The sequence below is a fragment of the Trichosurus vulpecula genome, chromosome 6 (genome assembly GCF_011100635.1).
Source record: "Trichosurus vulpecula isolate mTriVul1 chromosome 6, mTriVul1.pri, whole genome shotgun sequence".
Lineage (NCBI taxonomy): Eukaryota > Metazoa > Chordata > Mammalia > Diprotodontia > Phalangeridae > Trichosurus > Trichosurus vulpecula.
The window spans coordinates 273,130,542-273,153,746 of NC_050578.1; the positions used below are offsets into that span (position 1 = coordinate 273,130,542).

General features: G+C 41.9%; 1 protein-coding gene and 1 pseudogene across 1 annotated transcript; one reads left to right on the forward strand and one right to left on the reverse strand.

Annotated features, from left to right (window-relative positions):
• Nucleotides 1-195: 195 nt before the first annotated feature.
• Nucleotides 196-22,893, forward strand: LOC118855207 (steroid transmembrane transporter SLC22A24-like). Its single transcript, XM_036765292.1, has 11 exons — nt 196-597; nt 2,739-2,842; nt 3,596-3,750; nt 3,847-4,015; nt 9,965-10,082; nt 12,385-12,500; nt 17,567-17,583; nt 17,694-17,897; nt 20,020-20,122; nt 21,945-22,151; nt 22,827-22,893. Exons 1-11 carry the CDS (start codon nt 196-198, stop codon nt 22,891-22,893), a joined length of 1,662 nt encoding a protein of 553 aa, XP_036621187.1.
• On the reverse strand, nt 6,190-7,665 carry LOC118853250 (annotated as a pseudogene).
• Nucleotides 22,894-23,205: the final 312 nt, after the last annotated feature.

The window sequence follows — 23,205 nt, forward strand, 5'->3', positions numbered from 1 at the left end:
CTCAACTGCACAAAGACCTGAGAACACTTCCTAGCTGCATTGCTTCATCAAAGTAAGGATGACGTTTCTGGGGGAGGTGACCTCACTTGTCTAAAAAAAAAAACATCATGTGTTTTGTTGCAGTCAAATGACTACTTTCTTCACTCAGTAGCTCTCAGAAGAAATTCTCTTCCTGGGGCCAGCATTCCAGTTCTGATGGCCTTTGAGGATCTCCTCTCTGAAGTTGGAGATAAGAGGACATTCCAGAACCTACAGGTCTTTTCTTTGGCTATTCCTCTAATATTTATAGCTAGCCATTGTCTTATAGAGAACTTCACTGCCTTTGTCCCTGAGCATTGGTGCTGGGTTCACTTGCTGGACAATACCTCAGCTTCTCTCAATATCAGTGGGAACCTTAATTTTAGTTCCATTCTAAAGCTTTCCATCCCTTTGGATACCAATGGGAAACTAGAGAAATGTCATCGATTCTTTTGGCCACAGTGGCAGTCCTTGGCTCCAAGTGTCACAGGCCAAAACCTGAGCCAGCTGGAGATGGAGCCATGTGTGGATGGCTGGGTTTATGACCAAAGCATCTTCACTTCTTCCATTATGACTGAGGTAAGAAGTTCTTTCTGCTGCCCCTTTCCCATTCCATGAAGATTTAATTTTCCTTTTGAAAAGCTAACACCGATTTGGAACTTAATTGCTTTGGTGAATGACAGAATTAGATTTCTCTCCTCTGCCAGCCCACAGCTCCCTTTGTGATTAAAAAAAATCAGCGAACCACCTCTTGATTAGGACCTGCTGTGAAATACAAATCAACAGTGCAGAGAGTGTTATTCTGCAGATTTTCTTTATGCCAAAGCACAGGCTCACACAGAATAACACAAGATTTAGCAGCTTCTACACTGAAGGATCATAGGGCCTGGAATACGATATTCTGGAGGGTAAAGGAGACAGGAATGCAACCAAGAATCACCTATCCAGCAAAATTGAGCATAATCCTTCTTGTTGAAAAATGAATATTGAATGAAATAGAGGATTTTCAAGAATTCCTAATTAAAACACCATGGCTGAATAGAAAATTTTACTTTCAAATGCAAGACTCAAAAGAAGCATGAAAAGGTAAAGAGAAAAGGGAATTCATGAGGCTCAATTAGATCAAACATTCCAACAGGGGACAATGATATTTGTAACTCATAAGAACTTTCTCATTGTTAGGGCAGTTAGAAGGAGTAGCTATATAGAAAGAGAGCACAGGTGTGAGTTGAATGTGATAGACTTATATCTAAGTAAATAAAAGTAAGGGGTGAGAAAGAGGAACGCACTGGAAGAAAGGGAAAGGGAGACGTAGAATGGGGTAACTTATCTCACATAAAAGAGGCAAGAAAGAGCTTTTACAGTGGAGGGGAACAAGGAGGTGGCAAAGAACCTTTGAACCTTACTCTTATCAGAATTGGCTGGAAGAAGGAATAACACACACTCTGGCATAAGGAAATTAGCTTACCCTATAGGAAAGTAGGAGGGAAAGGGGATAAAAGAAAGGGGATGGGACTGACAGAAGGGAGTGCATATTGAAGTAGGCAATAATCAGAGGTACATTTTGTTGGCTAAAAGCTGCCTCATTAACTTGAGGTTTACTGACTAGATTTCTTTCTCAAAGACCAAGCTTTAAATCCAATTCACTCTGAAGCTCATAGATTGGATAATAGGTCCCTGCCCTCCTAGCACAGACTGAATACAAATAGTAAATAGCAACTGTTTCTCTTTCAGTCAGCAACCCTGAGGATGTTCCCTTTCCAGTTTGATTTTTTTTATTAAGGGCGCCATCCCTTGACTCACTTCTTAAAGAGGTATTCATTCACTGAATGAATACCTCACTCAAAGTAGAAACCTAGAAAGGCCTGAGCCCCAAAGGGCCGGGGTCTCCCATTGCATCCTGGGCCATCTCCAGTCATCCTGATGAATATCAGGCCACTGGACCTAAGTGGCTCTGGAGGAGTAAGTGAGACTGGCAACCTTGCACATTGCTCCCACACTCAAATCCAAGTCTACTGCAAGTCATGTCATCATTCCCTGATGTCACGGTCCTCTCCAAGAATGAAGGACAAACACAATCAGATTTAAGACACTTTGGAGGAGAGATAGGATAAAAGGAGAGAGAGAATAGAATAAACAGGGAGTAAATAGAATAGAGGGAAATATAGTTAGCAAACATAACTGTGAAAAAAATTTGAAGCAAGTTTCTCTGATAAAGGCCTCATTTCCCAAATATGTAGAAAACTGAGTCAAATTTAGAAAAATAAGAGCTATTCCCAAATTGATAAATAGTCAAAAAATGTGAACAATCAGTTCTACTAATTCCCTTTTAAATGTGCTTCTTTTCAGTGTTTTACTCTCTGTAGAAATAAGGAACATTTTAAAAAATTTAAAGCACAGGCTCATTTGTATGGGCAAAAAAAAAAACTGAGAGCCCCAGACCTTCAATGACCTTAGCTGGAATATGTCTGCATCAGGATGGTCAGGGTCAAAATGAGCTTGAAGTTGACATCCCAAGCTTGAATGTATTGATGTACGATATACAAGTATAAGAATGTATGATAGAGGCAGTGTCCTCTTTTTACCATAGTGGAGCAAGAAGCCTGAGCCAGAGTCTCTTCCCTATCATAGTCTTTCTCTTGTCATATTGGCAGCAAGAGTCCTGAGCCCAAATTCTCTTGCCTCACTTTAAGATCTGATGCTCTCATCTTCTCTTTCAGTGGGATCTGGTGTGTCACTCCTGGAAACTGAAGTCCTTCTGTCAGTCAATATTCCTTGCTGGGATTCTGGTTGGATATCTCCTATTGGGCTATGTTTCAGACAGGTCAGTTTCACCTGGACACAGATGTTTCTGAAACCCAGCGAGCCAAGGGCCATGGAGCTAAAAGTTGGAAGATGAAATTATAGATCATTTAGTCCAATCCAGTCATTTCAAAAAGGAGGAAGCCAAGGCCCAGGGAAGGACAGAGACTTGCCCAAGATCACATACCAAGAGCCAAAGCAGAATTTGAACCAATGTCCATGTTATGCCAAAAGTCCACAAGAACAGGGAGAAGATTCATAGCTAGATTTGGAGCTTTGGGTGGAGGTGGGTCTAAGCCTAGAAAAGACCCAGTAAGAAAGGCAAGTTGGTGATGAGTTTGACGTGGGATAAAGGCCAGTCAGTCAACCATCAGTCAACAAGCATTTTTAAAACACTTAGCATGTGCCAAGAACTGGGCTAAGAGCTGGGGACAGGAAACAAAAAAAAGAGTCCTTGCCTTCAAGGATCTCACATTCAGTGGGGGAGACAACATGCAAACAACTCTGCCCCTTCATGAGACAAACACAACAAACTGGGGGTAGTCTGAGGAGGAAGGTGCTGCCCTGGCTTTAAAGACTGAGGAAGGCTTCCTGCTAAGGTGGAATTTTAGCTGAAAGTTAAAGAAGCCAGGGATGCTAGAAGGAGGAGATGAGGGGGCAGGCATTCCAGGGACAGGGAAGGCAATGAAAACAATGCCCAGTGAGGGCTGCAGGTGGGGAGATGACTTTATGCCTCTGCCCTGGGATCACAACCACGTGGTTTCCCATGATGTAGGTTTGGGAGAAAACGGATGTTGCCTCCAAGTTACCTCATGCTGGCTATCTCCAGCACTGGGGCGTCCTTTGCCCAGTCATTCCCAGTTTACTGTTGTCTTCGCTTCCTGCTTGGGTTTTCAATATCAGGAATCATACTTTTCGGTTGGAAGCTTGGTAAGTCTTCTCTGTGGGGCTTCTTCAACATTTGTACATGTTCTTTGAGATCTCACCTGTGTCTGGAATTAACCCTTTGCCGGGGTTTCCTTTCAGTTATAGAATGGACCACCAGCCAGCACCGGCCTCTGGTAACAATTATATTATCTCTGTCTATCAGTCTGGAACATCAGTTTCTTGGGATTCTGTCTCATGGCATCCAGGAATGGCGCAAACTCCAGCTAGTAGTGTCTGCTCCCTGCTTTGCCTTCTTTCTGACCTCTTGGTAAGTGCCCTTGGGTTTCTTTTTCTCTCTCCGAGAGGCTGCAGATAAATGCTGAAGAATCTCAAGCGTCTTTATATTAAAAGCTCATTTCAGGATGTTTCAAATGTCATAAGAGAATAGGAAAGTTTCCCATCAGGGTCTTGGGTGCCAGTCAGGAGTTGAAACCCATGCTTGGATGAGAGAGACCTGAATCTAGATATCTTCATCAAATTATCTCAAGGTTATAAGAAGTAAAGAAAATAAAATGAAAGTTATTAGTGATGAAAAGACTTTCCCCAAGGTACCATGAAGAGTGTCCCAAGACACAGGAGGTGAGATAGAAAAATCCTTAAATTTCAAATCAGAAGTCAGGTGTTCAAATCCCCCCTTTGACCCCTATTAGATGAGTACACATGGACAAATCACTTACCCTCCCCATACCGCAGTTTTTTCCACTGTGAAATGAATGGGTCAGACTAAGTGACCTTTAGGTTCCCTTCTAGCTCAGGGCGGAGGGGGTGGGTAGGGGCTACCTGATGCAGTGCATAAAGTATGAACTTGGAGTCAGGAAGACTCCTCTTCATGAGTTCAAGTTTGACCTCAGACACTTATTAACTGTGTGACCCTGGACAAGTCACATAGCACTCTTTGCTTCAGTTCCTCATCTGTAAAAATGAGCCGAAGGAGGAAATGGCAAACTGCTTCAGTGTTTTTGCCAAGAAAATTCCAAATGACATCAGGAAGAGTCAGAAATTACCAAAATGACTGAACAACAAATATATCCTACTGGAGGAAAAAAATGAATTTAGAATAGAATAGAATAGAAGATTCTCAAGGATTTCTGATGAAATGACCAAAGCTGAGTAGAAATATGTTTATATCTATATATAGGCATTTATGTAAATATATTCTTATCTTTATGTGTTGGCTCCCCATTAGAATATGAGCTCCTTGAGAATGTGCACTGTTTTTGCTTTTTCCCTGTATCAACACTATTAGCACAGGGCCTGTCACATAGCAACTATATTACAAACACTTATTGATTTATTAAAGATAAAGGTTTAAAGAATTATGCCCAAAAAGCCTCTCCACCATCTTTCTGTCTTCTTCAGCTTTGATGGAAAAACAGTCTCTTCAATTGCTCTCAAACCCTCCCACTCAAGAGTCTTTCTCTAGACTCACTCCTCATCCAATTACCTCTATAATGCTGCTTTATAAAGTAACATTTGAACCAAGTTCAACAACAAAGTCGTTTCTCCTCGTCTGATTTCTATCTTCTCCATAGTTTATTTCACAGATGCTCATATATCAAAACTGAACTCACATATGATCTCCCAGACTCCATAGGGAGAAACATCTCCTAGGATGACAATTGCAGCTGTTACTACATATTACATTCTCTGCAGCTAAAGAGAGTTTCAGTTTCTACAGTCTATGTAGGAGATGCTTTTGAAATGGCCTCCCATGAATCCTATAAACAGCTCAGGAGGACTTCCTCTCTGGCGACAGCTTGGCACGATGTTGGTTCCCATGCATGATGCAGGCATCCGACACGTTATCCCTCACTTATGCTACATAACTTTTCTGGTGATACTTTTTGGACCAACTCTTCAGTCTGGGCCCACAATCAATATCTCCATAGCTTTCTGAAGGACTCACAATTTTGATTCTTAAGATGTTATGCCATTCCATACTCTGTATAACATCATGTGCAGAATAACTACATTAAATATGTTAGGTCTTGGTTTCAGAGAGTGTTTGTGTTTATGTAGAATTTTGAAAATCAATTCCACTTCTACTCTGGAAACTATTGAGAAACACATATTCATGGGGCCAACAATGGTGGCAGGAAGCAGGATTCTGGCTTTTTAATGTATGGAGACAGGTAGAAAGGGTAAGGTAGAGCAAACACGTGAGGGGATGAAGGAGTGTGAGGAGAGTTAGGACTCTCAGGGGAATGTGGAATAAAGGTCTTGTCCCCACTTTTTAAAAATAAGTTTGATTAATGCATTTTCTTTTTAATATCATTAATCACTTCCTCCCTTCCAAACCAGAATTGGACCATCCCTTGTAACACACAATCCAATCAAAAATTTCTATTCTTTTCACATTAAACTCTTTTAATGATCTCAAAATTCTGCATTAGATTTTTGGGTTTTTCCATTTAAAAATTACTGATTTTAAAAACTAATAACTTAAACTGCCATGAAATTAATGGTCCACAAAAATATTCCTTTCCTCCTGAAGCTCTTACACTGCTCTGTAATCACTAACCAACCTTTTACTATGAAGCCAAAATTGCCATTTGAGACAAACATTTCTGAGTCCGTTCTTCCATCGCTGATTAAGACTGGGGTGGGAGGTGTTGTACAGAATATCCTTTTAGCCTTCTGGACAGATTTTGTGAACTTCCCAGCTCCAGCAGCCTCCTTGTCAACTGCCTTGATCACACCAACGGCAACAGTCTGCCTCATATCAGGAACAGCAAAATGACCCAGAGGAGGATAATCAGAGAAGCTCTCTGGGCTTGCCTGGACCCATGTCACTGGATTTCAGGAATTTAGGGCCATCTTTCAGCTTCTTACCACAAAGGCCATCAATCAATGTGAGCAGTGTGACAATCAAGAACAGGTGCATGTGGGTCAGGATAATGACCTGTGCAGTGAATCGAGCCATTTCCATAAGTGGGTCATTCTCACTATGCCAGCCATATTACCATGGCAGACATCATGGACAGACACACTGTTGACATAGAAACCAATGTTATCCCCAGGCAGAGCCTCACTTAAAGCTTTATGGGGCATTTCAACAGAATTTACTTCAGTTGTGATATGGACTGGGGCAAACAAGGTTTTAGAACACCAGTGTCCCTTCAGCCAACAGGTACGGCACCAATACCACCAATCTTGTAGACATCTTGGAGGGGTAGGTTCCAAGGCTTGTCAGTTGGTCAAGTTGGTGACAGGAGGCAATCCAAAGCTTCAAGCAGTAGAGTTCCATTAGCCTTGCCATCCTTACAAGTGACTTTCCATCCATTGAACCAAGGCAGATTAGAGTTTTCCTACAGCATGTTGTCACCACTTCAACCTGAAATGGGTACAAAATCTACCGTGTCAGGGTTATGGCCAATTTTCTTAATGTAAGTACTGACTTCCTTGACAATTTCCTTATATTTCTTCCAGCTGTAGCGGGGCTCGGGCAGAATCCATTTTGTTGACACCAAACACCAGTTGTTTCATACCGGTATGTAGGCTAGAAAGCATGCTAAGGAGCCTGTCCATTCTTTGAGATACCAGCTTCAAATTCACCAACAGCAGCATCAACAAGCAGGAAAGAACAGTCAGCCTGAGATGTGCCTGCAATCATGTTCTTGATAAAGTCTCTGTGTCCTGGAGCATCAGCAATGGTCCCATAGTACTTACTGGTCTCAGATTTCCGCAGAGAAATATCAATAATGATACCATGGTCATGGTCAGCCCTCAGCTCATCTAAAAGCCAGCCATGTTTGAAGGAGCCCTTTCCCATCCCAGCAGCCTCCCTCTCGAACTTCCCATTGGTTCTCTTACCAATTTTACCACATTTGTAGATGAAGGGGCCAGTAATGGTGGACTAGCCAAAGTCTATGTGTCCAGTGAAGACACAATGTTAACATGAGTCTTCTCCTTGACCATTTCTGTGGAGGTTTAGTGATGGTTATTACATCACCTGTTTTACGGTTGCAAACCCATTCTGAAAAAAGCCATAAGCTTCTATTTTAGGGGCTAGTCACTCTACTAGGCTAGAAATACAAATACAAAAATTAACTTGCCTTGCCTTCAAGGAGCCAACACTATCAGGGGAGATAAAATGTACATATAAAAGTATATATAAAGCATATATGAAAGACAGTCCTGCCTCTAATAAAACTGTGTGTGCCTGGACAATTCACTATACTTCTCAATGCACTAGGCAACCCACCATGGCAAAATTGCAATGGTAAAGAGATTTTCACCTCTTGGCAGTATCTTATTCCAGTAAAATCATAGATTTAGTACTTATCTCTATCTTTCACAGACTTAATTACGGAAAGGGGGCATTTGGGGAGTCAGAAGATTTGGGTTAGAACCTTAACTGTGGGCTCCAATAAGGCCACCCACCTCCAGGCACCCTGGCTTCTCCTGCCCACTCTCATGGTCAAGTTGGTTACTGAGTGTGCTGGATGGCAACTCCTACATGCAGCTGGGCCAATAGTTCACCCAGTACTTCTGAGTAATGACATCAAGAGAAGTTATTGAAGAAATGCTTCACCTTGTATGTTGGGACCGTCTCCTTTCACACAACTGAGGAAAAGATATATGAATTCTTTGGCAAGAGTGGTGACAAAAAGGAACTCATCATGAGAGTGAAGAAAGCATGTGGATACTGGTTTGTTGACTTCTACTACAAAGCAGATGTCAAAAATTCCACGACATACTTCAATGGAGCTTACTGGGAGAATGGAATCATCTGCACAGATGAGGCTACAAGTTCCTAAGAGGACAGACAGGACAGACAGGGAAGATCCAGGGCCAGCAAGCCACAGGGAAATGGACAGAATCAATGAGTGATGAAAGGCCATCATTTAAACAAGAAAACTTTGGCTGGTTGACAGATCCTGCAAAGAGCAGCACTGAAATTCTGAACACAGTTTACTTTTAATGAGCTCTGCCTCTGCACAAGAATTAAGCCTGAGACTTTGGTTTGGCTTTCCACTCTGTAAATAATTCGATGTCAGAACCTAAGGCAGTGACTTTGGTCCTAATATCGAAGCCTTGAGATCTTGTCTGCTTGTCAGGACTTCCTGTCACATGAAGAACAGTTAGTAATGGAGCAGAGCTATTCATAAATGTTAATGCAATAAAGCACAGCTTTTCTTGCAGCGAGATTAAGAAAGTCATTTTGCATGATTATGATATTGTTTACAACTTCACAAATTGGGGTGACCATTTCATTTGTATGAAATTAATTTAATGATCAATGCTCTAGGATCAATAATCTATAAATTAGAATCCTTTTGTTTCTAAGTGTTTTTACTCTATCTTATCTCCAAGGAGACTTCTAACTCACCAGGGTATAAAAGTTTGTTAGAGAATTCTTAAAATGGTTCTGCCTCAGCACTAATGATCTCATGATTCAAAGGAGAGTCCTTTACTCTGGTGCTCTTTATGGATGGTTTAGAAAGAAATTTGTATTTACAATGTTAAGGGGGATTATTAACCACTTCCTTAATCTATCTAGTAAAGACCATGAAGATGAAATGTTGAATTCAGGAGGTATTTGTTTTAACCTTGAAATTGTGACAAAGTGATGCAAGACTTGCCATCCTTATTTTTTTTCTTTTAGTAGAGTAATAAGGGAATGGAGAGGGTTTAGGAGAAAGCCTGAAAATCAAGGGAAAAAAACATTTGTAATAGAAAAGATGAGATGAGTTTCACTTAGGATTGATGGAAATACCCGCTTCCCTCTGGCAGTGATTCAAGACATCTCCAAATGATATATTTCTCCTATCTACATTTGCATGGCTGATACAAGATCATAATTCTTGCTGAATTGTGCCCTAGGATAGAGGATGAGATATTCTCCCACTTAGACCTTCAAGGAATGAAAGGGTGATTGAAATGCTGTCTATTCTATTGACAATTTCAGAAGTTTTTCCTGATAGGTCCATTTGATCATCCATTGGGAGGAAAGATTTGAGCCAAAATCAAAAACCTGTCCTGACTAATTTAAAGGAAAAATCAAGAAAGGCTCTAGTTGGTCAGTAACTCTGGCCATCTTGTCATAGGTGCGTGCCATAACTGGAGATGAAAGCTTTTACATGTGAACAAGAATGCAAAGTAATTAATTGTAGAGATTTTTAAAAAGAACCCTACTCTACTATATGCAAAAAGTGTGATTTTGAAGAAGGAGAAATTGAGAATTAACTGTATCTGTCATGTACTACTATATTAGGTGGTTGCCAGAATCTGCTAGATGGCTGGTTATCCACAACAAATACGATGATGCCTTAAAGATGCTCAGAAAGGTTGCAAAAATCAATGGAGTAAAGGATAAGATCCTGACAGTAGAGGTGAGGAGGGAAACAGGGCCCAGGGCTGGGGTGTGGGAAATGGTGGCCTTTCAAATGAAGCCCTAGCCAGGGGCCTACCAAGAGGAAAGTCCCATCTCTGATCATGCTCCTCCAAGTCTCAGTGGACAAGGGTAAGGGATTGGGGCGGACACTTTAATCGATACAAGACAAGTACGGTACTTGGTGATTAAGGGTCACTTCAGGATAAAGTAAACTTGTCTCTTCGAATACACCATCTTTGGGGGCTTCCTAGCAATGTCAGAGAGAGAAACCAGAGTTGGGGAAGAGGTACCTGAACTGTGGGAAGGTGTGAGGATCCCCTGGGGGAGGAGACGGGAAGGGGGCAGTCTCTCTCCTTTCCTCTGGTTTAAGAGGGACCCTGCAGCCTTCCACCCTCCTGTCTCCAACACCATTCTTCATATTCCTTCTTGTCTGCTTTTTCTGCTTTTTTTCCTCCTTATGTCCATCTTTCTTCAGTGGATTACCCCTTGCCCTGCATTCCAGAAGGAGGCAATATAAGATGGTTGATGAGAGACATATAAATGAATATTAAATGAGATTTTATTTCTAAAGCACTTAGGACAATGCTTGCCACATAGTCACTTCTTAATCATTGCTCATTCCCTGCCTCCCTCTGGCTCCAGAGCAGTCTTGACTGTGACTAAGGCTCCCAAGGATCACCTACTCACACACGGCAAATTTAGGAAAAGAGACTTAATGAAATTTGTTTGAAATGAATTTAATGATTTGTGCTCTAGTAAATTATGGGAGCACAAGGTAAGCCCAGAAGCCAGCCCCTGAAGGCAATGTGGATAGAACACGGAACTATTCAGTCAGCAGAAATGAATTTGAATCCTTCATCAGCCACATCCTGGCTGGGTCATCATGGGCAATCCCCTCGATGTCTCAGGCCTCACTTTCTTCATCTGTATGGAGTTCCTAGGGGAATTTCCCTAACTCATACATGGGGTACAAAACAGGACCACCTCCGGTTCCTACATTTTGAATTTCTATGGGACTAAATTCAAACAGCAGCTGAAAGAAAAATGCCCTCTGTCCAAGCTAAAGCTTCAGCCTTCTGTCCCGCTGCAAGAAGGAGGGGAAAATACTACAGAAGCATGGCGTTCTCTCTATGGAGCTACAGCCTCTCAAAACCATAGCTCATGAGCCCCCAGTAGTACAGGTACCTTTATTGTTCAGCCAATGAGCACAAAGGCATTTAATGAAACAGCATAATAGGGAAGTACCAATATTTTCCCCAGAAACCTGGCAAACACCTTTAACAACTGTATTATGCAATATCTATATGCAAAGTGGACATGTGTAGGGAACTTAGGGTCATACAATAATAAATCCCTATGTAAGGGTCTCTAAAGGCCACCTAGTCCAGCCCTTCATTTTACAAATGAGGAAACTGAGGTGCAGAGAGGTTTTAAGTGAACCACAAGTTCATGCTGGTATTAACAGAGGGATCTGAACCCAGGTGTTCTCACTCCAGAGTCAGCATTCTCCCTGCTCTACTACTCATGCATGGAGAGGAACAGAAAGAGGGAATGTGCATGATCAGAACATATTCAGGGAGCAAACAATCATAGAGCTGAAGCTGGAAGGGACACAGAGGCTTTCTAGTTCCATCCCCTCATTTTATAAATGAGAGAACTCAGGCTCAGGGAGAATAAGGGACTTGCTTAAGCTTTACCAGGGGTATCAATGGCAAGATTTGAACCCAGCGATTTTGGCTCCAAAGCCAGTGCTAAAGCTGATTTTTCCCCTCTGTTGATTGTTAGATTATATGATGCATATATGTTAGAGGTTAGTAAGTTCTGAAAAACATTTAGCCATCTGATTCAGAGAGTACCTCTGGTATATTTTCATTAAAGTTTTCTCAAAAATGCAGTGATGTTCCATGGAGTACTATATTTGTTTCTAAGCTGAATGCAAGTAGTCCAATGGAGGAGCACCCTCGGTGGAGTTATGGGGACAACATGAATGCCCATAATGCTGTAGTGACAGACATGGGCACTGCCTGTTATCTCTGCTGATCTTGCCTGATCTGAGGGTTCTCAAAGGCAATCCTCTGGTGCTGTGGTTACAGGCATGGCTCCACCAGGCATGATGTTATACAGCTTGTCCCTGGGGTAAGGAAAAGCTTAGCAAGGCTTTGGGGTCATAGCCAATGATCTCTCATTTGGTCAGTACCTGCCTAGAATGTCTTACCAACCCAATCCTTCCTACTCCTTCCTTCTGTTCTTCCATGCACTAACCTCCAGATTGACTGTATTCTTGGTTCTTCTTCCTGAAGGCTTTGAGATCCACCATGGAGAGGGAGCTGACTGCCACACAGACGCGTTATACCATATTGAATTTAGTCCGCTTTCCGATCCTGCGGACAAGAATCCTCTGTATGTCCTTTGCAAGGTAGGTTCCCTATAATGTATGAGGAATATTAAAGCTTACAGGCTCCCCAAAAGAATCTCTCAGACACACACAATAAGTAGCAGGTAGAAGCAGACAGACTGAGCAACCTTCTATCAGCGATTCACAGAAGTGTAGAATCATAGGACTAGGTGGCACTGTGGGTAGAGTGCCAGCCCTGGAGCAGGAAGACTCATCTTGCTGAATTCAAATCTGGTTTGGGACAGTAAGCAAGTCACTTAACCATGATTACCTCAGTTTCCTCATCTGAAAAATGAGGTGGAAAAGGAAATAGCAAACCACTCCAATATCTGCACTAAGAAAATCCCCATGGAATCTGGAAGAGTCAGACACGACTGAAATGACTCAACAACAATAAAGTGTGGGCAAACCTTCAGAGGCCATCTAATTCTACTTGAACTTAAGAAATTTACTCACCAGAATTCTTCACCTTAGCCCCACTAACACTCACCCAGCTTCTGCCTAAAAATCTCTAGGGACGTTCCCACTAAGTCTTGGCATGGCTCATTCTACCTTTAGCCAACTCCAACTATTATGAGATTGTTCTTTACCTAAAGCCTCAACCTGCCTCTCTCTGACTTCCACCTTAGCTCCTCATTTTGCCTCTAGGGCCATGCAGAGGAAATGTTTGCTCTCTTCCTTATGTCAGCCCTGTAGGTCTTTGAAGGCAGGGCTCATGTTCCCCTCCCAAAGTCTTCTCCAAATGAATCATCTCCAGCTTCTTCAAGGGATCTTCATGTGGCAGGAGCATGATGTCCTTCCCTATCCTGGCTCCCCTCCTCTGGGCACTCATCTGAGTTACATTTCAGAGAACAAGACTGGGGCAAACGACAGCCTCCAGAACTTTCTTAAGTGATAATTGACACCTATCTCAAGGAATCCTCTAGCTATCATTATGCTCCATGAATTCAAGACCTCATGGACATGCATTCTCCCTGCACTGATGGGTGTTGAAATTCATTGTCACCTTCTTTCTCATCTTGTGTATTTTTTCCCATTGTTCCATAAATGTTCCTTGAATGATCTATCCAATGAGGTGGAGCGATAAAGCTGATGATGATAGCTACCGTTTATATGGTGTCTTAAGGTTTGCAAAGCACCTGACAAATACTTTCACATTTGTTCCTCATAGCAACCCTTTGAAATGGGTGCTATTATTATACCATTTTACAGAGGAGGAAACTGAGGCAGACTTATGATAACTGACTTGTCCAGAGTCACACAACTAGTAAGTATTTGATGCTCGATTTGAACTCAGGGCTTCCTGACTCCAGTTCTAGCACTCTACCAAATGTGCCACTGAGGTGTCAGTCTTCCTGTAAGTCTCTTCACATACCCAAAATATCAGTGCAAACCTTGGGCTGTTTATTCCTTACTCTTCCCCCATGCCAGATGCAATCCTGCATCATCCTAAAGATGCATTTCACGCCACCTAAAAAACAAAACTCAGGTTCATCCTGTAGAACTTGCCCTATGTGAAGGCTGGAGAATATTTTTCATCTCTTTAACCCACATAAATCTCTCCCTTGTTCTAAAGGGGCCCAGGGGTTCCCCCTCCCACAGCCCTTGCCATTCTTTTTGATATTTAAGTGTTTTCCTTTGGTGACACTTTTTTGTTATTTTCCAAGTGTGATCTAATCCATTAGAAAAGATAGTGCACATGACCAATGTGTTGAACCAAGAAACCAATAGGATGTTATACATGCGTTGGGTTGTCTTCAAAAGAAATTCAAAGGCCAACCTTGATCTCAGACAACTAGATTGCAATTTCATGCTTTCTATAGAGATATTTGGGACAGGGGAACTTTGGGGTCAGAATGTTGCTTAGGGTATTAGTCCTGATCACTTTGTCAGTTTTGTTGAACTGTTTTCTACATTCTATGATTTCTGCCATATTATGATATCTGTGGATAGACAGGCATCTTGAGGGGCAGTTGTGGAAAGAGCTCTCCTTTCCTTGGGACTTCCCTCAGCCTGGGTCTTCCTCTCTGAGATGCCCTTAGGGCCAATGGTTTCTGTCTGGGCTCATTCAGTGACTCTGAGACTTCTCCTTCAGTCAATGAACTTGGCTGCACCTCAGAAAGGAGTGGCTGAATCTCCAGTTAGTTTAATACCTCTTCCTTGGCTTCTTCGACATCATTAGGTCCTTGTGTTTCAACAACCAATGGCCCTGCACTTCTCAACTTCAGAAATTTTTGTATAAACCTTTGAAGTCATGGATTTTACCTTCTCTGTAGTACTTAGTCTTAGAGACTTGTCTGGAGCCCTATCAGGCTTAAGAGACTTGCCCAGAGTCATAGGATGTACCTCAGATCTGGGAGATCTATGCCATAGTCTAAAGCCAGCCCTCTATCCACTGCCCACTACTTAAAAGGAAAATACCCTTTTCTTTTACTGAACCAGCTTCTATTCATCGATTTTTTAAAATGTTGCCAAAGCACTGTTTAGTACCTCTTTTGAGTTCAAATAAATTCTCTTTTCCCCAAGTAATCACCTTCTAATACTTTCACACATTTCATATGTTAGGAATCCAGTGGAGCTCATAATCTTCTAGACAATACAAAGTACTTTTGAGACTACCTGCCACGACAAATCCAAGGACTATATGAACACAATTACCAAACACTTCTCACACAAATAAAGTCAGACCTAAACAGTTGGAAAAATATTAATTGTTCATGTTTAGACCAAGCCAACATAATGCAAATGACCATTTTACCTAAATTAACTTACTTATTCAGTCCCTTACCAATGAAATTACCAAAACGTATAAGTTTAGAAGAAATAATGCCAAAATTCATCTGGAAGAATAAAAGGTCAAGAATATCAAGGGAATTAATGAAAAAAGGAAGGCATCCTAGCCTAGCCAGACCTCAAGCTATATTTTAGAGTGGTAATTATCAAACAATCTGGTACTGACTAAAAAATTCAGTGGTAGATCAGTAGAATACATAAGATACCAATACATTATAGTAAATGACCAAAGTAATTTAGGGTTTGAGAAATGCAGAGATCAAAGCTTCTGAGACAAAAACTCATTATTTGACAAAAACTATTGGGAAAACTGGAAAACAGTATTGTAGAAATTAAGCATAGGCCAAAATCTCACATTGTATACCAAGACAAGGTCAAAATGGGTACATGATTTACACAAAAACCCTGATTCCATAAACAAATTAGATGAGCATGGAATAGTTTTCTTGCCAGACATGTGGAAAAGGGAAGGATTTAGGAATAAACAAGATATAGAGAGCATCACAAAACATAAAATTTTGAATTGTGATTACATAAAATTGAAAAGGTTTTGCACAAACAGAAGCAACGCAACCAAAATTGGAAGGAAAGCAGAAAACTGGGGTGAGGGGATTTACAGCAATTATCGCCTATAAAGCTTTCATTTCTCAAGCATATAGAGAATTGAGTCAAATTTATAAGAACATCAGTCATTACCCAATTGATAAATAGTCAAAGAATATGACTAGGCAGTTTTGAGACAAAGAAATCAAAACTACCTATACTCATATGAAAAAATTGCTATAAATCACTTTTGATTAGGAAATACAAATTAAAACAACACTGAGGCACCAACTCACAGCCATCAGATTGGCTAGTGAGACATAAAAGGAAAATACTATATGGGAAAAGTGGGATACTAACACATTGTTGGTGATCCAACCATTCTGGAAAGCAATTTGGAGTTATGCCCAAAGGGCTATAAAAGTGTGCATACCCCTTGATCCAGCAATACCACTACTAGATCTGTATCCCAAGGAGATTAAAAGTGGGGAAGGATCTATTTGTACAAAAATATCTATAGCAGCTCTTTTTTAGGGTGGTTAAGAATGGGAGACTACTGGGGGCAGCTAGGTGGTGCAGTGAGTAGAGCACTGGCCCTAGAGTCAGGAGGACCTGAGTTCAGATCTGAGCTCACATACCTGACACACTTAGTAGCTGTGTGACCCTGGGCAAGTCACTTAAATCCAATTGCCCTACCTTCCCCTCTCCAAAACAAAAGAATGGAAGACTGTGGAGAATCCCATCAATTGAGGAATGACTGAAAAAGTTGTGGTACATGATTGTGGTGAATATTACAGTGGTATAAGAAAAGATGAGGAGGATGCTTTCAAACAACCTGGAAAAAACTTATATGAACTGATACAAAGTGAAGTGAATAGAATCAGGAGAACATTGTACACAGTAACAGCAATACTGTATGATGAAGAAGTGGTACAAGACAGTCTCCAGGTCCTCATGATGAAAAATGCTATCTGCATCCAGAGAAAGAATTGATGGAGACTGAATGTGGATCAAAACACATTATCTTTCCTTCTTTCTTCCTTCTTCCTTCCTTCCTTCTTTCCTTCTTTCCTTCCTTCTTTCTTTCTCTTTCTTTCTTTCTTTCTTTCTCTTTCTTTCTTTCTTTCTTTTTCTTTCTTTCCTTCCTTCCTTCTTTCTTCCTTCCTTCCTTCCTTCTTTCTTTCATTCTTTCCTTCCTTCCTTCCTTATTTCTTTCTTCCTTATATCTTTCACAAAATGGTTGTCGACATTTTTACATAATTGCACATGTATGAACTTTATCAGATTGCTTACCATCTAAACAAGAGGGAGGAGAGGTAGGGAGGAATAGAATTTGGGACTCAAGACTTTTTTAAAAATTGTTTTTCAATATAATTGGGAAAGAATGAAATATTATGAAATAAAAAATCACAGCCCTTCACACTCTGTATGATATAACCCAAATGACTTTCATGATGTTTCCTGAAGTAGGGAGCCTGTCTCCCACTCTCTGTCTTTGTACGTGAGGTTCCTCATGCCTAGAACACCTAGAAGAGGTCTTCCTCACCTTTGCCTTCTGGTATCCTTGGCTGCCTTCAAGACTCAGTCCCAGGCACAAGCTCCTACTTAAGCCTTTTCTGGTTGCCCCACTTAGTGATCCTCTTGCCCTCCTGAATTTATCTGGCATTCACTTAACGGTATTCACGAGCATCACCACCACAAGCAGAATATGAACTCCTTGAGGAGTTTGTGTCTTTGAGGGGTTTATACAGACCCTGGCACCCAACAGGTATTTAATAAAGGCTCATTGAACTGAAGTGCATTTAATGGTTAGTTCTGGGCTCCAAGTGTAATGGATTCTCTCTGCTTTCCCCACTCTCTGCTACAATTTCACAACAGGGATGCTTTCTTATGGGCTCTCTCTGGATCTTCAGAACTTGGGGAGCAATATTCAAATGCTCCAGGTTCTTTTGGGAGTTTCTGCCTTCCTAAGCAGGGTTGGAGCCTTGTTTCTCATGAACCGCCTTGGCCTTCGAACAACATCAGTGGCCTGCCTCCTTCTTGCTGGATTGTTCATACTTCCCAGTGCATTTCTGCCTCAAGGTAAGAGAGTGGGCTTTGATTAAAGGGGAGAAGGAGGAGTAGGAGTAGCAATAGGATCAGAGGCAGCTAGGTGGCCTGATAGAGACTGGTTCTGAAGTCAGCCTGACTCCAGAGTTCAAATTTTAACTCTTTGAGTTCAAGTCCAGACTCAGATACCTCCCAGCTAGGTGACCCTGGGCAAGTCACTTAACCTATCCCTGCTGCCATTTCCTCATCTGTAAAATGGGGGTAGTAATAGCACCTACCTGGAGGGATTTTGTCAGATAATATTTGTAATGTGCTAGGCCAGTAGCTAGAACATGGTAGGATTTGTGTAAGGACCATCTGTAGTGTCGTTCTTAATTGTCATTTTTGAAGAGAAGTTCCTTCCCCATCTTTAAGGCTGAGTTGGATATGGCCTCCCTGGGCTGGTCAGACCTCCCCCTCTACCTCTCACTTTGGAGCAAAGGGACACTAAAATGAATCTGAGACTTGGGCTCTGGATTCTGCCAAGGGACAAAAGGGGGAACGGCTGTACCTCTGGTTGCCTTCATTAAACCCTCAAACTTACAGCACAAAGATCTTAGAGCATGGATGAATGGTCATTATGGGTTCCTTGGGTGCTAGGATCCTAGAGGCAAAGTAGATGGAAATCTGCTCTCAAAACCAGGAAGTGCCTCCCATTTACACCGTATATCTCTTGTATGCCTGGTTGTCTGCATGTTGTCTCCCTCATTAGAATGTGAGCTCCTTATGGGCAAGGACCTTGTTTTTGCCCTTCTTTGCATCCTGAGCACTTAGCACAGTGCCTGGCATGTAGTAAGTGCTTAATGAATACTCATTGACTGTCTGAGTTCAAGTCTTATCTCATGCCTACTATTTGTGTGACCCTGGGCAAGTCACTTAACTCTTCAGTATGGTAGGCAATTTATAGACTATAGATTGCAGAAAAAGACCAATCTGAGTTGGTAGAGTGAATTTCTTTACCTGGGTGTTCCTTATACATCTGTATAAGAATGAAATAATAGGTCCCATCTCTGTCACTAGTGACAACGAAGACTAAATGTATGAGACCCCTAACTCATAGTATCATAGATCTAAACCAGAAGGAACCTCAGAAATCCCATTTTTACAGATGAGGAAACTGAGGCCCAGGGAATTGAAGCAACTTGCTCAAGGTCACACAAGTAGTGTACCTCAGAAGTGGAATTTGAACTCAGGTACTCTTGTACCAATGGCATTCAATGTCATGGTGACTTCCCAACTTTCTTATTTTAAAGAAGAGGAAATAGGTTCAGAAAGGAGAACCAATATGTCCAGAGCTTCAGAGCTAATAAATGGCAGAACCAGGACTCAAACCCAGGCCAGGACAGATGATTAGGAAAATAGGAATGATAGATAGATGGATAGATAGATAGATAGATAGATAGATAGATAGATAGATGGATGGATAGCTAGAGAGATAGGTAAATAGACAGATGGCTGACTGGATGGGTAAATAGGTAGAGAGATAAAAAGATGTATGGATAGGATGAACAAGTGAATTGAATAAATGAGGAATGAATGGCTGCCATATGTTTTGAATTCAGCTTTACAGAGTTCCTTAAAGGAAGGGATTACTGAATTCTTCTTTACCTTACACCCTTTGCACTTAGCACAGAGCTTCACACACAAGAAGGGCACAATACGTATTTATCTTTGCTAGATGAAATAAATAAATAACAATTCCCATTTAGAGAGCACTTTAAGGTTTATGAATTACATTTCTCATGTCATTTGTTCCTTACAACAAACCAGGTAGTCAGATGCCAAGATCCCATTGTACAGATAAGGAAACTAGATTGCGACAGGTTAAATGATGTGCGTAGAGTCACCCAGTTAGTAAGTTTTAAGGCAGGATTCAAATTCTGATCTTCCTGACGCTAAACCTAGCACTCAATCCCTACACCACTTAACTGCCTCTAATAAGAAATACTATTAGGATAAATGGGTGGATGGGTATGCAGATCAAGGGAATGAATAGAGGAATAAATGGAGAGATAATGGATGAATATTTGAATTGATATGGTGAATATATGAACAAATAGCTCCAAGATGTGTTGAACTTTGAATTAGTGAAGGCTTTTGTTCTTCGGCTTCACAGGAATTTTGCGTGTGGTTTTGGCAATACTGGGGATCAGCTGTATTGTGGTCTGCGTGTCCAGTAACACTCTCTATTTTAATGAGCTCCTGCCCACAAAAGTCAGGTAAGACAGAGAATTAGGGGATAAAGAAGCAGACATTGCCATTTCTGGGGAAAGGGGGGGTGAGGAGAGACTCAATAGACTAGACTCCCAGGTCTGTATCTGGGACTCTCTCTGACATAACCAGGCTCTCACCTTCAAAGTACAGCGATCCTGACACTGCCCCCCCACACCCCAATATCAGCTCCTCTCAAAGTTAGATCATTCTCTCAGACCTACCTTTGGCTCTAGACAAAAACTTTCTGAAAGCAACCTGGTCACTGGCAATCTGAAATCATCTAAGCTGCTTCTCAGACAAAAATGCAGAGATCACCCCCTGGACCCTCACAGGAATTCTTTCTATTCTAGCTCAGCAGGGGCCGCCATGGCTTCTGTCTCCTGTTGCCTTTGCAGACCCAGAATCTCCTCCATGTCACAGGGAGGTCTCAGAGGAGGACTTGGAGTGAAGCACATGGAGCCATTTCTCTAGAAGTAGGATTAGAGCCAACTACAAGAATTAGCCAAGCTAAAACAACAGCAGCTTCATCTACACACAATGAATTAGCAGGATGGACGGGCAATGCCAACAAGCCTGTGGGCATCAGGAAATTCAGTCTCTATCTTACCTAGACCCTGGATTGAACATGGATCTGAAATATGTGTGTGAAGACAAGCCAGGATCCTGGGATAATGGTAGCTAGCATTCATTCAGCACCTTTGCCATTTCACAAAGATTTCGGCATGTCATTACAGTACCATGGTAGTGCAACAAAAAAGCACTGGACCTAGGGTCTGGAAAATCTGAGGTCAAATCTAGCCTCAGATGCTGACCAGCTGTGTGACCGTGGGTAAATCACTTAACCCGTCTTTCCCTCAAGTCCCTCATCTGTAAAACGGGAATAATAAGAGCATCTACCACCCAGAGTTCTTAGGAACATCCAATGAGATAACACATGCAAAGGATCATGGGAACCTTAAAGTCTGGTCATTATTGTCATCATGGTGTGAAAGAAGAGATAATAAACAGGGAATGGCCAATAAGAACCCTGCCCTTATGCGCATGCACAGTACCCTCAGCCTGATGCACCCCACACATGTGAGTGTTGGAGCATGGGCAGTTACTCTGAGACTGCATCCAGATGGCTCACCATGGTTGCCTTCGAATAGTCATCGATCCAGTGGTCAGTGTGTAGGCCAAAGACTCCCCAAAGGGAATGCTTCTTTTCTGGAGAGCTTTTTCCTAAATACTGGCAAGCATGCCACTGGCTGTCCCCAAGAAAAGTAAGGGACATCATGAGCATACCTTGGATGCCCTTGATGAATCCAAGTGACTTGGCCCAGATGACCTGCATCCTGGGGTCCCCAAAGAACCAGTCAAGATAGTGATGGCCGAGCTTAATCAGTGATTATTGAGGATCGCAGATAAAAGGAAAGGTGCCATGAGAGTAGAGGACAAATGTTTGAGTTTTGAGAATGAGAAGGGAACAGAGCTTACAAACACTAGGTCAATGAGTTTAACTTGAATTCCAGGAAAATTCTAGAATGAACCATTAAAAATATGGTTTGTAGATATCTACAAATGGAAACATTGATTATGAAGAGGCAGACTCAGCTAAGAGAAGGGAAGGGGATAATTAATAGGTGTTGAATCTAGGACTTCTACAGAACCACAGAATCTGAGAATCAGATAGAACCTCAATGGCCATCTAATCCAACTGATGAATGAAGGAATTGCCCCTACATTGTCCCCAACAAATGGCTGTCCAGAGTGTTTGAAGAATCCCAAAGAGGAGAAACCTCTTGAAGTGTTGCGTCTAGGACAATCAGATTTCCTTTGCCCTGACAGGAACACATGCCTGGGATTCATTTTCTTGGGAGAGCAAATTGGGTCAGTGCTGGCCCCATTAGTGAATACACTCAGACAAAACATTCCAGCCCTGCCTCAGATCATCTTTGCCGTCATAGCCATCACTGCCAGCTTTGCGGTCTTCTTCTTCCTCCCTGAAACCCAGAACCAGCCAATGCCTGACACCATCCAAGATATAGAATGTGGGTGAGTACTGCCTGTGGAATCTTGGCAATGTCTCTTAACATGTCTCAGTTCCATTTGCCTCATCTGTAAAAAGAGGAAACTGGACTAGATGAATGAATGCATGCAACCACGGATGTATTATTCACCTACTGTGTGCTTAATAAAGCTTTTTGCCAATCACTTGGGAAACAAATATATAAGCAAACAGTCCCTCCCCTGAAGGAGCTTGCATTCTACTGGGAGAAGAAAATATATATGACTGAATCAGGGGCCTGGAGGAATGCTTTGGTCCGGAGATTCACAGGGAGAGTGAATGGAACCACAGGGGAGTCTATTGACAAGGCCTTTCCAGTAGCAATGGCAATACTGTTTTCAGTATCTTTGCAGAGCTGGAAAGTGAATGAAGAGGAGACATGGGGGGAAGCATGTGTAGGAATTGCCACCAGGTGGCACCCAAAGACATAGAGTCATTGTACAAAAAGACATTGATAGCCATCAAATAATCAAAAAGATTCTCCTCACCCTCCCAACTCAAATGAGTTTCCTCCCCCTCAATCAAATTAGGTAATGTTTGTAAAAGCACTTAGCATAGTGCCTGACACACAGTGGGTGCTTCATGAATGCTTATCCCCTTTTCCTTCCCTCCACTGTATGCACTGAAATTTGTTTCTTTTGTTTCCATTCATTCCTGGGAAGACATTCAAGAGAAGAAGCAAGACCAAGAGAGGAGGGTGACCGTGCAGTGAAAATAAGCCAGTTTTAAGATTGTTCCAGGAGTCTGACTGAGAAGAAAACAACTGTAGTCCAATCTGGGCTTTCCTCTCTTCTCCTGGTCCAGCATTGAGAGCACCAGGGGTCCTGCTTAGACTCCAGGCTCTCAGGAGGTTTCAGTAGTGTGACTCAATCAACAAGCTTTAATTAAACACTTCCTAAGTTCTAGGCACCGGAGATACAAAGACAAAATCCCAGCAAGCTTTGCTCTCTAGGAGCTCACAGTGTACCTGGGGAAACGGCACAAACCCCAATAAATAAATACAAAATATAATTAAAACAACGAGTCCCAGAGAATACTTCA

What these genes read in the sequence shown, in the direction of transcription:
- LOC118855207 (XM_036765292.1), top strand. Translation starts at nt 196, where the DNA reads ATGGCCTTTGAGGATCTCCTCTCTGAAGTTGGAGATAAGAGGACATTC. An exon ending in ACTTTTCGGTTGGAAGCTTG is followed by an intron (nt 3,751 to 3,846) that starts GTAAGTCTTCTC and finishes GTTTCCTTTCAG; the next exon opens with TTATAGAATGGACCACCAGC. An exon ending in ATAAGATCCTGACAGTAGAG is followed by an intron (nt 10,083 to 12,384) that starts GTGAGGAGGGAA and finishes TTCTTCCTGAAG; the next exon opens with GCTTTGAGATCCACCATGGA.